The sequence below is a fragment of the Elephas maximus genome, chromosome 23 (genome assembly GCF_024166365.1).
Source record: "Elephas maximus indicus isolate mEleMax1 chromosome 23, mEleMax1 primary haplotype, whole genome shotgun sequence".
Lineage (NCBI taxonomy): Eukaryota > Metazoa > Chordata > Mammalia > Proboscidea > Elephantidae > Elephas > Elephas maximus.
The window spans coordinates 54,633,376-54,647,236 of record NC_064841.1 but is presented as its reverse complement, the minus strand read 5'-3'; the positions used below and the strand labels follow the sequence as shown (position 1 = coordinate 54,647,236).

General features: G+C 38.5%; 1 protein-coding gene across 2 annotated transcripts in view; it reads right to left on the bottom strand.

Annotated features, from left to right (window-relative positions):
• The window catches only part of SGCG (sarcoglycan gamma), a 288,542-nt gene that overhangs the window by 40,959 nt on the left and 233,722 nt on the right, over positions 1 to 13,861 (bottom strand). For both annotated transcript variants that reach the window (XR_007515049.1, XM_049867160.1), the window contains exon 6: positions 13,716 to 13,788. Coding sequence is in view for 1 of the 2 variants with exons in the window: in XM_049867160.1 (XP_049723117.1) it covers positions 13,716 to 13,788 (73 nt within the window). In the remaining variant the exon portion in view is untranslated. The remainder of the gene's footprint in view (positions 1 to 13,715; positions 13,789 to 13,861) is intronic.

The following is a 13,861-nucleotide window of genomic DNA, read 5'->3' as shown; positions in this document are numbered from 1 at the left end:
TCAGAAATAACTTTAATGTTTATACTTCTACCTACCATCTTTTCAGGGAAATCTAGGCTTTTTCTATCAAGCACCTCAAAACCCTTCCAGCCTGTACCCATTACCCAATTCCAAAGCCACTTTGATTCCAACCCACAGAAACCCTATAGGACAGAGTCGAACTGCCCCATAGGTTTTCCAAGGCCATAATCTTTACAAAAGCAAACTACCACATCTTTCTCCCACAGAATGGCTAGTGGGTTTGAATCACTGATCTTTCCATTAGCAGCCAAGTGCTTAACCACTGCATCACCAGAGCTCCTTTCCACATTTTTATATATTTGTTACAGGAGCACCATACTACTCAGTACCAGGACTGCTGTAACACAACCACGAAACTAGGTGCCTTAAAACAATAGAAAATTATTCGATTAAAATTTGGAGGCCAGGGTCCAAACTCAAGGTGTTGTCAGGGTTGGCTCCTTCAGGAGACTGAGGAAGAATCCATTCCCTGCCTCTCTATATCATCTGGTGACCAAGGGGAATCCTTGGCGTTCCTTGGCTTTTAGATGCATCACTTCAATCTCTGCCTGTCTTCACATGGTCTTCTCCCCTGTGTGTCTCTGTGTCTCAAACCTCCCTTTCCTTTCACTTATAAGGATACCAGTCATTGAAGCCCTGGTGGCACAGTGGTAAAGAGCTACGGTTGTTGACCAAAATGTCAGCAGTTTGAATCCACCAGCTGCTCCTCGGAAACCCTATGGGACAGTTCTACTCTATCCTATAGGGTTGCTATGTGTTGGAACCAAAGCAACGGCACCTAACAACAACAACAACATAAATCTAGGGTGACATCTCGAGATCCTTAAGTTGATTACAACTGGAAATACCTTTATTCCAAATAAGGTCGCATTTTGAAATTCTGGTGGACATGAATTTTGGGGGCCACTATTCCACCCACAATATTGTTTTAGGATGTTTGTGTGATTGTTTCACCAATAGATTGTAAACTCATTGAGGTCAAAGACCATGCCTTTTATCACTGTATACCCAACATCTGTCATAGAGTCTGACACATAAACTCATATATATATATGTATATGTATATATATATATGTGTATATATATATATATATATACCTGTTGCCGTCGAATTGATTCCCATTCAGAGCGACCCTATAGGACAGAGTAGAACTGCCCCATAGGGTTTCCAAGGAGTGGCTGGTGGATTTGAACTGCTGACCTTTTGGTTAGCAGCCAAACCCTTAACCACTTGCACCACCAGGGCTCCTCATATATATATTTAGTTTTTAAAAATTGTATTTTATTTTTGTTGTTGTTGCGAATACACACAGCAGAACAGACACCAATTCAACACTTTTTACATGTAAAATTCAGTGACATTGATTACATTCTCCAAGTTGTGCAACCATTCTCACCCTCCTTTTCTGAGTTGTTCTTGGCTATTAACATAAACTCACTGCCCTTTAAGTTTCTTGTCTAATGTTTTGAGTTTCTGTTGTCAACCTGATTCCCTGCAGATAGTTCTTAAAAGAGGACAATGCTCAAGGTAGACATTTTTTACTAGTTAAGCTAAACCAATGTTTTGTGTTAAGAACACTTCAGAGAATATTTTTGGCTTAAGGTTTAAAGGTTTCCTCAGAGCAATAATTTTTGGGGTTCATACAGCCCCCATGGTTGAGAAAGTCTAGGTTCCATGAGAATTTTAAATTCTATTCTGCATTTTCTCCCTTTTGATCAGGATTCTTCTATAGAATCTTTGATAAAAAACATTCATTAGTGGTAGCCATGTACCATCCAGTTCTGGTCTTATGGCAAAGGAGGCCATTGTTCATGGAAGCAATTAGCTAAATATTCCATTTTCTCCTCCCCTTCCTGACTCTCCTTATTCCTCTGTTGCTCCAGGAGAATAGCAACCAATTATTGTACCTTAGATGGCTGCTTGCAAGTTTTTAAGATGCCAGGCACTATGCAATGAACTAGGAGGTAAAATAGAAGCACTAAACAAAATATTAGGCCAATTAACTGGGATGTCCTATGAAACCATGACACTAAACCTCCAAAACAGGAAACCAAATCCCATAAGTTGTTTGGTTGTACATAAGAAGCCTCAGCAGCTGCTCTGCTTGTTGTTGTAAATATATCTATCACACAAATTTTGCTAATTCAACTTTTTACAGGTTAACAGCTTCTTGATAGCAAATGCATTAAACCCTACCCTTAATCAATACAATTTTTCCATCATCGTAAACAGAAATTCAGTACTACATAAGCAATAACACCCACTTCCCCCCTCCTTCCTACCCCTGGTAGCCACTAATAAACTTTGGCCTCCATGCATTTCCTGTTCTGGTCTTTTTATGTAAGTGAAGTCATACAATATTTGTCCTTTTGTGATTGACTTAGTTTACTCAGTATAATGTCTTCCAGCTCCATCCATGTTGTAGCATGTATCAAGACTTTATTTCTCTTTCTGGCTGAATAGAACTCCATCATATGAATGTACCACATTTTGTTTATCCATTAGACGGATGTTTAGGTTGTTTCCACCTTTTGGCTATTGTGAATAATGCTGCAGTGAACATTGGTGTATAAGTCTCTATTTGAGTCTATGTTTTCAAGATCTGGGGTATAGTCCTAGCAGTGGAATTGCTGTGTCACAAGGTAGTTTCATTTTTAGTTTTTTTTTAGGAACCACCACACTGTTTTCACAACGACTATACCATTTTGCATTCCCGCCAGCAATGGTAAGTGTATTTCCCCGCGTCCCCACCAACATTTGTTATTTTCTGTTTTTTATCTTAGCCACCCTACCCCCTGAAAACCAAAGCCCCTGCCGTTGAGTCTATTCCGACTCATAGTGACCCTATAGGACAGAGTCTAGTGGGAGTGAAATGGTATTTCATTGTGGTTTTGATTTGCCTCTCTCTGATGGCTAATGAAGCCTTGAAGGCACAGTGGTTGAGCTTTTGGCTGCTAACAAAAAGGTCAGCAGTTTGAATCCACCAGCTACTCCTTGGAAACCATATCGGGCAGTTTTACACTGTCCTATAGGGTCACTATGAGTTGTAATCGACTCGACAGCAATGGGTTTTTTTTACAGGATGGCTGATGGTGTTGAACATCTTTTCATGTATTTGGTGTCCACTTGAATGTCCTCTTGGGTGAAATGTCTGTTAAAGTCCTGTGCCCATTTTATGATTGGGATATTTGTCGTTTTGTTGTTAAGTTGTTGAAGTTTTATATATAATTTGGTTATTGGATTCTTATTGGATATATGGTTTTCAAAGATATTCTCCTGGTTGGTAATTTGTCTTTTCACTTTTTTTGTAAAGTCTTTTGATAAACAAAAGTTTTTATTTTTTATGAAGTCCCACTTATTTATTTTGTCTTTTGCAGTTTGAACTTTTATTAGTATATTAGATAATTCATTTTTTAAAAGTAGGCCTGATAGCATTGCCCCTGCATTTTCTTCTAAGAATTTTAGAGTTTTAGTTTTCACATTTAGGTCCTTATTCTATTTTGAATTTTTTTTTAATATTGTACTTTAGATGAAGTTTTACAGAACAAACTAGTTTCTCATTAAATAGTTAGTATACATATTGTTTTAAGATATTGGTTAACAACCCCATGATATGTCAACCCTCTCCCTTCTCAACCTTGGATTCCTTATTACCAGCTTTCCTGTCTCCTTTTGCCATCTAGTCCTTGCCCCTGGGCTGGTGTGCCCCTTTAGTCTCATTTTATCTTATGAGCCTGTCTAATCTTTGACTGAAGGGTGAATTTTGGGAGTGACTTCATTACTGAGCTAAAAGAGTGTCCAGAGGCCATACACTTGGGCTTCTCCAGTCTCTGTCAGGCCAGTAAGTCTGGTCTTTTTTGTGAGTCAGAATTTTGTTCTATATTTTTCTCCAGTTCTGCCCAGGACCGTCTATTGTGGTCTCTGACAGAGCAGTCAGTGATGGTGGCTGGGCACCATCTAGCTGTATTGGACTCAGCCTGGTGGAGGCCGTGGTAGGTGTGGTCCATTAGTCCTTTAGACGAATCTTTCCCTTGTATTTTTAGTTTTCTTCATTCTCCCTTGTTCCCAAAGGGATGAGACCAGTGGAGTGTCTTAGATGGCTGCTCACAGGCTTTTAAGACCCTAGACGCTACTCACCAAAGTAGAATGTAGAGCATTTTCTTTATAAACTATGTTATGCCAATTAAGCAAGATGTTCCTTGAGACCATGGTCTCCATAGCCCTCAGCCCAGCAATTCTGTTCCTCAGGGAGTTTGGATGTGTCTGTGGAGCTTCTGTGACCTTACCTTGTACAAGTTGTGCTGGCTTCCCCAGTATTGTGTTACCCTTCACCAAAGTTACCACTTGTCTATTTTCTATTTAGTGTTTTTCCATTCCCTACCCCTCCTCTCCTTCGTAACCATTAAAGATTGTTTTTTTGTGTGTGTGTAAACATTGTCATGAATTTTTGCAGTAGTGGTCTTGTACAATATTTGTCCTTTTGTGACTGATTTATTTTACTCAGCATAATGCCCTCCAGTTTCATCTATGTTATGAGATGCTTGGAAGATTCATCATTGTTCTTTATGGCTGCGGAATACTCCAATGTGTATATGTACCATAGTTTGTTTATCCATTCATCTGTTGATGGGCATCTATATTGTTTCCATCTATTTGCTATTGTGAACAATGCTGCAATGAACATAGGTGTGCATATGTCTATTCATGTGATGGCTCTTATTTCTCTAAGATCTATTCCTAGGCGTGGGATTGTTGGATCATATATTTCTATTTCTAGCTTTCTAAAGAAGCAACATATCATTTTCCAAAATGGTTGTATCATTTTGCATTCCCTCCAGCAGAGCATAAGGGTTCCAGTCTCCCTGCAGCCTCTCCAACATTTGTTATTTCCTGTTTTTTTTATTCAAGCCAGTAATGCCGGGGTGAGGTGGTACCTCATCGTGGTTTTGATTTGCATTTCTCTAATGCCTAGTGTCTTAGTCATCTAGTGCTGCTGTAACAGAAATACCAGAAGTGGATGGCTTTAACAAAGAGAAATCCATTCTCTCATAGTCAACTGGGCTACACGTCCAAACTCAGGGTATCAGGGTATCAGCTCCAGAACAAGGCTTTCCCTCTCTGTTGGCTCTGGAGGAAAGTCCTTGTCATCAGTCTTTCCTTAGTCTGGGAGCATCTCAGTGCAAGAACCTCAGGTCCATAGGACACACTCTTCTCCCGGCACTGCTTTCTTGGTGGTATGAGGTCCCCACGTCTCTCCACTAGCTTCTCTTTTTTATATCTCAAAAGAAACCGGCTTAAGACACTACCTAATCTTGTTGACTTCATCAGTACAATTGCTGCTAATCCATCTTATTACAACTGAATGATAGGATATACAACACATACAGAAATCACACCAGAAGATAAAATGGTAGACAGTCATATAAGGGAATCATAACCTGGCCCTTGACAGATATTTTTGGGGGACACGATTCAATTCATGACGGGTAGTGATTGTGAGCATTTCCTCATGTGTATGTTGGCCGATTAAATGTCTTCTTTGGTGAAGTGTTTGTTCATTTCCTTTGCCCAGTTTTTGATTGGATTACTTGTCTTTTTGTTGTAGAGGTGTTGGAATTTCCTGTAGATTTTAGAGGTTAGAACTTTGTCTGATTTGTAATAGCCAATTTTTTTTCCCCACTCTATAGGTTCTCTTTTTACTTTTCTGATGAAGTCTTTTGATGAGCATAAGTGTATAATTTTTAGAAAATTCCAGTTATCTAGCTTATTTTCTGGATTTTGTGTGTTGTTGGTTATGGTTTTTATCCTGTTAATGCCATGTATTAGGGCCTCTAGCATTGATCCTATTTTTTCTTCTGTGAACTTTATAGTTTTTGGCTTTGTATTTAGGTCTTTGATCTATTTTGAATTAGTTTTTGTATATGGTGTGAGGTATGGGCCCTGTTTCATTTGTTTGCAGAAGGACATCCAGTTTTGCCGGCACCATTTATTAAAAAGACTTTCTTTTCCCCATTTGATGGACTTTGGGCCCTTGTCAAAGATCAGGTGACTGTAGGTGGATGGATTTACATCTGGGTTCTCAATTCTGTTCCATTGGTAGGTGTATCTGTCGTACCAGTACCAGGCTCTTTTGACTATCATAGCTACATAGTAGGTTCTGAGGTCAGGAAGTGTGAGTCGTCCTGCTTTATTCTTCTTCAACAGTGCATTCCATTTTGAATTTTTTGTGTGTATGGTGCAAGGCATGAATCCTATTTCATTTTTCTAGATGTGGAAATTTAATTTTCCTAATACCATTTATTGAAAACCCTCCTTTCCCCATCTAATGGACTTATCACCATTGTCAAAAATCAGTTGACCATAGATTTGTAGGTTTATTTCTGAACTCTCAATTCTATTCCATTGTTCTATGTTATTATACTGGTACCAGGATGTTTTTACTACTATAAAACCCACTGCAGTCGAGTTGATTCCTACTCATAGCAACCCTATAGGACAGAGTAGAACTGCCCCATAGAGTTTCCAAGGAGTGCCTGGCGGATTTGAACTGCCGACCTCTTGGTTAGCAGCCCTAGCACCTAACCACTATGCCACAAAACCAGGAAGTGTGAGTCCTTTTACTTTGTTCTTACCTTTCAACATTACTTAATCTATTCAAGCCCTCTTGCCATTCCATATGATATTAAGGATTGGTTTTTCTATTTCTGTAAAGAAGGCTTTTGGGGTTTTGATCAGGATTGTGATGAATCTATAGATCACGTTGGGCAGTACTGACATCTTAACTATATCAAGCCTTCTTTTTCAGCAATGTTTTATAATTTTCATTTTATAACTCTTTCACATCCCTGGTTAAATTTATTCCCTGGTATTTTATTCTCTTAGATGCTATTGTAAATGGAATTACTTCCCTAGTTTCCCTTTCAGATTTCTCATTGCTGATGTAGAGAAACCCAACAGATTTTTTTGTTGTTGATTGTTTAATATATTTTTGCTGAAATTTTTTTTAAAGGAATGAATTAAATCATGTATGAATGAAGGGTAGCCTTAAGGTAGCATGTCAGAGTTCAGAGACTTTTCTGTAAATGATTTTGCCACGAGAAATGTAAGTTTAGCTTAATACAAGTTAGTTATCTTCTTAAAGACTGCATACATGTTCTTAGCTGAAAATAATAACTGTTACCCTCTATGACTACCATTTCAGAAAATATCAAAGTTAGATTGTGGTATTTAAACATATATACTTCAGGAATATATTTATAAATGCATTCTAGTCTTAACCCTGCAAAATCTACATTAAATGTTTTCTTTTTTAAATTTATTTTTATTGTGCTTTAAGTGAAAGTTTACAAATCAAGTCAGTCTCTCATATAAAACCTTATATACACCTTGCTATATACTCCTATTTGCTCGTCCCCTAATGAGACAGCACACTCCTTCTCTCAACCCTGAATTTCCTTGTCCCTTCAGCCAGCTTCTGTCCCCCTCAGCCTTCACATCTCCCCTCCATACAGGAGCTGCACACATAGTCTCATGTGTCTACTTGATCCAAGAGGTCTGCTCCTCACCAGTATCACTTTCTGTCTCATAGTCCAGTCCAATCCCTGTCTGAAGAGTTGGCTTTGGGAATGCTTCCTGTCTTGGGCTAACCCCATGACCTCAGGGGTCCTCCTAGTCTCAGTCAGACGATTAAGTCTGATCTTTTTATGAGAATTTGAGGTCTGCATCCCACTGCTCTCCTACTCCTTCAGGGATTCTCTGTTGTGTTTCCTGTCACAGCAGTCACTGGTTGTAACCAGGCATCATCTAGTTTTTCTGGTCTCAGGTTGATGTAGTCTCTGATTTATGTGGCCCATTCTTACTTTTGGGCTCATACTTACCTTGTGTCTTTGGTGCTCTTCATTCTGCCTTGCTCCATGTGGGTTAGACCAATTGCTTTATCTTAGATGGCTGCTTGCTAGTCTTTAAGACCCCAGATGCCACTCTCCAAAATGAGATGCAGAATGTTTTCTTAATAGGTTTTATTATGGCAGTTGACCTATATGTCCCCTGAAACCATGGTCCCCAAACCCCTGCCCCTGCTACGCTGGCCTTCGAAGCATTCAGTTTATTCAGGAAACTTGTTTGCTTTTCGTTTAGTCCAGTTGTGCTGACCTCTCCTGTATTATGTGTTGTCGTTCCCTTCACTTAATTTAGTTCTTGTCTACTATATAATTAATGGATACCCCTCTCCCTTCTTCCCTCCCTCCCCCCCTCAAGAATATTTTCTTCTCTGTTTAAACTATTTCTTGAGTTCTTATAATTGTGGCCTTATACAATATTTACCATTTTGCAACTGACTAATTTTACTCAGGATAACGCCTTCCAGATTCCTCCATGTTATGAAATGTTTCACAGATTCATCATTGTTCTTTATTGATGCATAGTATTCCATTGTATGAATATACCATAATTTATTTATCCATTCATCCATTGATGGGCACCTTGGTTGCTTCCATCTTTTTGCTATTGTAAACAGTGCTGCAATGAACATGGGTGTGCATATATCTGTTGGTGTGATGGTTCTTATTTCTCTAGGATATATTCCAAGGAGTGGGATTGCTGGATCATATGGTAGTTCTAAATGTTTTCATAGGTAAGTTAGGATATTCTACAATACATTTCACTGTACTCAGGCTAGGAATAGTAAAGCTACTTGGACCCAAAAAACAAAAAGTGAGACACGGCTTATGGTTAGAATGTGTAGAAGAAAATGTGGATATCATGTAATTAATCAGTGAAGTCTGGTAGTAAATCAAAGAATTCATAATAGCTCTAGAGTCCACCTAAGTTGTAGAGAGAGTAAACAGAAAACACTCGAGCTTTGAGGTCAGAGCTGAACTTGAATTGTGATCTCAGTTTCCTCCCTTATAAGACGTGGAACAAAATGTTTACCTTCAACATTGAGTTGGTAATTAAATGTAATAAATTATGTGAAAGCACTGATTTCAGTTTTTGGCAGCTAAAGCAGTCCATAAATGTAAGTTCTGCCTCCATCCTCACCATGTTTCCCAAATGATCCCTTACGATTTAATTATTTTCTCATCACTTTGTATGTAACACTTTGGTTACATAATCCTTCCTTTGTATCACCTTCTAGAATGTAAAATAATACTCTCCTGCCATTTCTTTTGTAGTAAGAACCTGCTATATAAGCGAGGAGATTTTTGTCTTAATGGGACAACATAAGATGAATTATTTCATTTTGAGATCTATATATTTTAAAACACTGATGTTCATGTTTAAAATGTGGCTTGGCATTCCTATAATTTATATTATTTTATAATTTCAAAATGGTTTTAATGGGACAGTTTTTTAAAGGTATTGAACCATTTTTCTATCTTAAGAAAGTAAAATGTTCTTCTACATTAACTAATAATCCCTAACACTGATCATATGATCCTTTATCAAAATTAATGAGCATTGTTATAATTTAATCATAGCCACAATTTATTTTTGTGCTAGCAATGTTCTCTAACTGGGAAAGATAAATTGAACTCTATTTGCTTTTGATTAATATTTAATTAGACATTAAATGTAAGATAAATGCTGAATTTCCTAATTTCTTTTTATTCCATTGAGTGAATATGTTTGGTATATTAATGATCCTTCTCCCCAGTCTGTCTTAGTCTGGAAGCTCTACTGAAACCTGTCCACCATGGGTTAAATGTGCAAAGACCTCAAGTTAGAAAACCAAACAGGAAGAACATGCTTGGCATTTCTCAAGTTGAAAGAACTGAAGAAAAAATTCCAGCCTCCAGTTGGAATACTGAAGGATTCTCTGGGCAAAATATTGAACGATGCCCGAAGAACCAAAAGATGGAAGGAATACACAGTGTCACTGTACCAAAAAGAATTGGTGGATATTCATCCATTTCAGGAGGTAGCATATGATAAAGAGCTGATGGTAATGGAGGAAGAAGTCCAAGCTGCACTGAAGGCATGAGCGAAAAAGAAGCCTCCAGGAATTGATGGAATACCAAATGAGAAGTTACAAGTGGGTGCAATGCTGAAAGTGCTCACTCATCTATGACAAGAAATTTGGACGACAGCTAGTTATCTGGCCAACTGACTGGAAGAGATCCATATTTGTGACCATTCCAAAGAAAAGTGATCCAACAGAATGGGGAGATAATCAGACAATATCATTAATATCACATGAAAGTAAAATATTCTGATCATTCAAAAATGGTTGCAGCAGTACGTAGACAGGGAACTGCCAGAAATTCAAGCTAGATTCAGAAGAGAACATGGAATGAGGGTTGTCATTGCTAATGTCAGATGGATCTTGGCTGAAAGCAGAGAATTCCAGAATGATGTTTACCTGTGTTTTATTGACTACGCAAAGGCATTCGACTGTGTTACCCATAACAAATTATGGGTTAACATTTTGAGAAATGGGAATTCCCGAACACTTAATTGTGCTCATATGGAACCTGTACATAGACCAAGAGGCAGTCGTTTGAACAGAACAAGGGGATACCATGCGATTTAAAATCTGGAAAGGTGTGTGTCAGGGTTGTATCCTTTTACCATACTTATTCAATTTGTATGCTGAGCAAGTAATCTGAGAAGCTGAACTATACGAAGAAGAATGAGGCATCAGGATTGGAGGAAGACTCATTAGCAACGTGTGATATGCAGATGACACATCTTTGCTTGCTGAAATGAAGAGGACTTGAAACACTTGTTGATCAAGACCAAAGACTGTAGCCTTTGGTATGGATTACACCTGAACATAAAACAAAAATCCTCCCAACTGGACCAATAGGCAACATCATGAAAATGGAGAAAAGACAGACGTTGTCAATGATTCATTTTAGTTAGATCCACAGTCAATGCCCATGGAAGCAGCAGTCGAGAAATCAAATGATGTATTCCATTGGGCAAACCTGCTGCGAAAGACCTCTTTAAAGTGTTAAAAAGCAAAGATGTCGCCTTGAGAACTAAGGTGCCGCTGACCCAAGCCATGGTATTTTCTATCCCCTCATATGCATGGGAAAGCTGGACAATGAATAAGGAAGACCAAAGAAGAATTGATGCCTTTGAATTGTGGTGCTGGCTAAGAACATTGACTATACCATGAACTGGGAGACTAGCTTGGCTGCTAACCAAAAGGTTGGTGGTTGGAACCCATCAGCACCTCTGCAGGACAAAGATGTAGCAGTCTGCTTCTATAAAGATTATGGCCTTGGAAACCCTGTGGGTTAGTTCTACTCTGTCCTATGGGCCCAATTTGAATCGGAATCGACTCAAAGGCAGTGGGGTTTTTTTTAGCTGGAAGAACGAACCGATATGTTTTGGAAGAAACACAGCCAGAATGCTCCTTAGAAGGGAGGATGGAGAGGCTTCATCTCCTTCACTTTGGACATGTTATCAGGAGGGACCAATCCCTGGAGAAAGATATCAATCATGCGTGGGAAAGTAGAAGATCAGTGAAAATAAGGAAGACCCTGAAGAAGATGGATTGACACAATAGCTGCAACAAAGGGTTCAAATGTGGCAATTGTGAGGATGGTGCAGGAGCGGGCAGTATTTTGTTCAGTTGTGGGTGGGAACTGACTTGATGGCATCTAATAACATATTAATGATAATAAAAATTATTATTTGTATTTGACTATTTAGTTTACAAAATACTTTTAACATAATATCTTATTAATTCCTTCCTAGAAAACTTTGAGAAAGTATTACCATCTGCATTTTATATATACATTAAAAAATAAATAAATAAATAAATAAAAAGTTAGTTTACCATGGTCACTAGGCTTGTATGTGCAAAGCTGAGACTCACACAAAAGTGCTCTGACTCCAAATACTTTGTTTTCTGTATTAAACATAATTTTTTACAATATATTAATTGTTCTGCATGTTCATCAAATTCTAAATGTGATTTTTAGTGATGTGTTAGGCTCTACAGTATTTTGTTTTAATAAAAATACTATTCAGTTTTGTTATAAAATACAAATATACTATTGGAATAAATAATTACAGCAGTAAATGTCATTCAGTATCCCAGCAATAAAGTGAAATGCACGCAAACACACACAGTGTATAAAGCACACATTTATATATGGAACTTGATGATTTTATATATTCATGATATCTGTAAAGAGCTATATGAACGGTTTCCAACTATTTTGTAAATGTGACTTTGTCATGCACGTGGTCTTAGAATACTCTTTTCTCTGCTAATAGTGCACATTAAAAAAAAACTTTTTTTTTTTCAGGAATGCCTTCTCTTCCATTAAAAGTTACACAAGCTTTGACTGTGTTTGCAGATAGGGTGGCAACGGATAGTATGAGTACAGAAATGACATCTTAAAAATGGTAACAATTTTTAGGAAACTTATGCCGACACTTTTCAGGGTAAAATGATGGCTTCATGAAATACATGAATCATAAGCCTGTGGCATCTGAATCAAATCTTGAGGGATGAGTAGACATTCATGAGCTCTCCAAGGTAAAATAGGCATTCCAGCCAGAGGGAAAACTTGTACAAAAGTATCGGGTGAGGGGATATGGTAGCTACTCAAATCTGGATGAGTAGGTAAGAGAGGAGGTGGCTGCCAGGCATGTGGCTGGAAAGCTAGACAGAGTCCCACTCATAAAGGGCCTTAGTGCCAAGTGGAGGACTGGATTTTCCTATGGAAAAGTCATGTAGTAAAGTCAGTCTGACAGTGGTGTGAAGCCAGGCTAGAGGGGAAAAACTAGAGGCAGGAGTAGGCTATTGGAATAGTACAGAGATGGGGATGGAGACAGTAAGGAGGCATAGATTCCAGAGATAAAAGTATGTAGATTCCGTAGGACTTTAACCTCCTTTGGATTTTAATTTAAGAGCTCAGGCTGCTAACCAAAAAGGTCAGCAGTTGGAATCCACTGGCAGCTCCTTGAAAACCCTATGGGGCCATTCTGCTCTGTCCTATAGAGTTGCTATGAGTCAGAATTGACTCAATAGCAATGGATTTGGGTTGGTTTTGAATTTTATTAGTAATGACTAGTTAGAAGAGGAAAGTCATGAAAATAAAGACAACTGATGGAATAAAGAGGGCAGTGGCTGTCAGTGGTAGAATCCTCTCTTTCCATTCTAGCCAATACACCTCATACACAGCCACCACCTGTCTATCAGTAGAGGCTTGCATGTTGCTCTGATGCTGAACAGGTTTGAGCAGAGCTTCCGGACTAAGACAGACTGAGAAGAAAGGCCCAGAAATCTACTTCCAAAAATCCGCCAGTGAAAATCCTATGGATCACAATGGTCTGATCCTGTTGTGCATGGTGTCCTCATAAGTCAGGGGCTGACTCGACTGCAGCAACAACAAGAACAATGGAATAAGAGGATGTTCCCTGGTTGGTACAAATGATTAAGTACTTGGCTACTAACCAAAAGGTTGGAGATTCGAGTCTACCTGGAGGCACCTTGGCAGAAAGATCTGGCAATCTACTTTTGAAAAATCAGCCACTGAAAACCCTATGGAGCACAGTGCTACTCTGACACACGTAGGGTCGCCATGAGTCAGTGTTGACTCAACAGCACATGTTTTTCCTTTTTTTTAATAAATAAGAAAACAGTGTGGTAATAAGTACTAAAATATTATCACAGCACATGTCCAGGTGTCTTCTATAAGAAACTTTTCTTATATTTGAACAAAATTCTTACCTAAGCTCTTGAAACGGGTCAGCTTGAACAAGTGGTGTCTCCACTGAATGTTCAAAAAGAGCCCCTTCAGGACCTAAAACAAAAGCCAAAGACGAATCAGTAAAAAAGTAAAATAAACGACATGAAACAAATTAAGTGAAGATGGT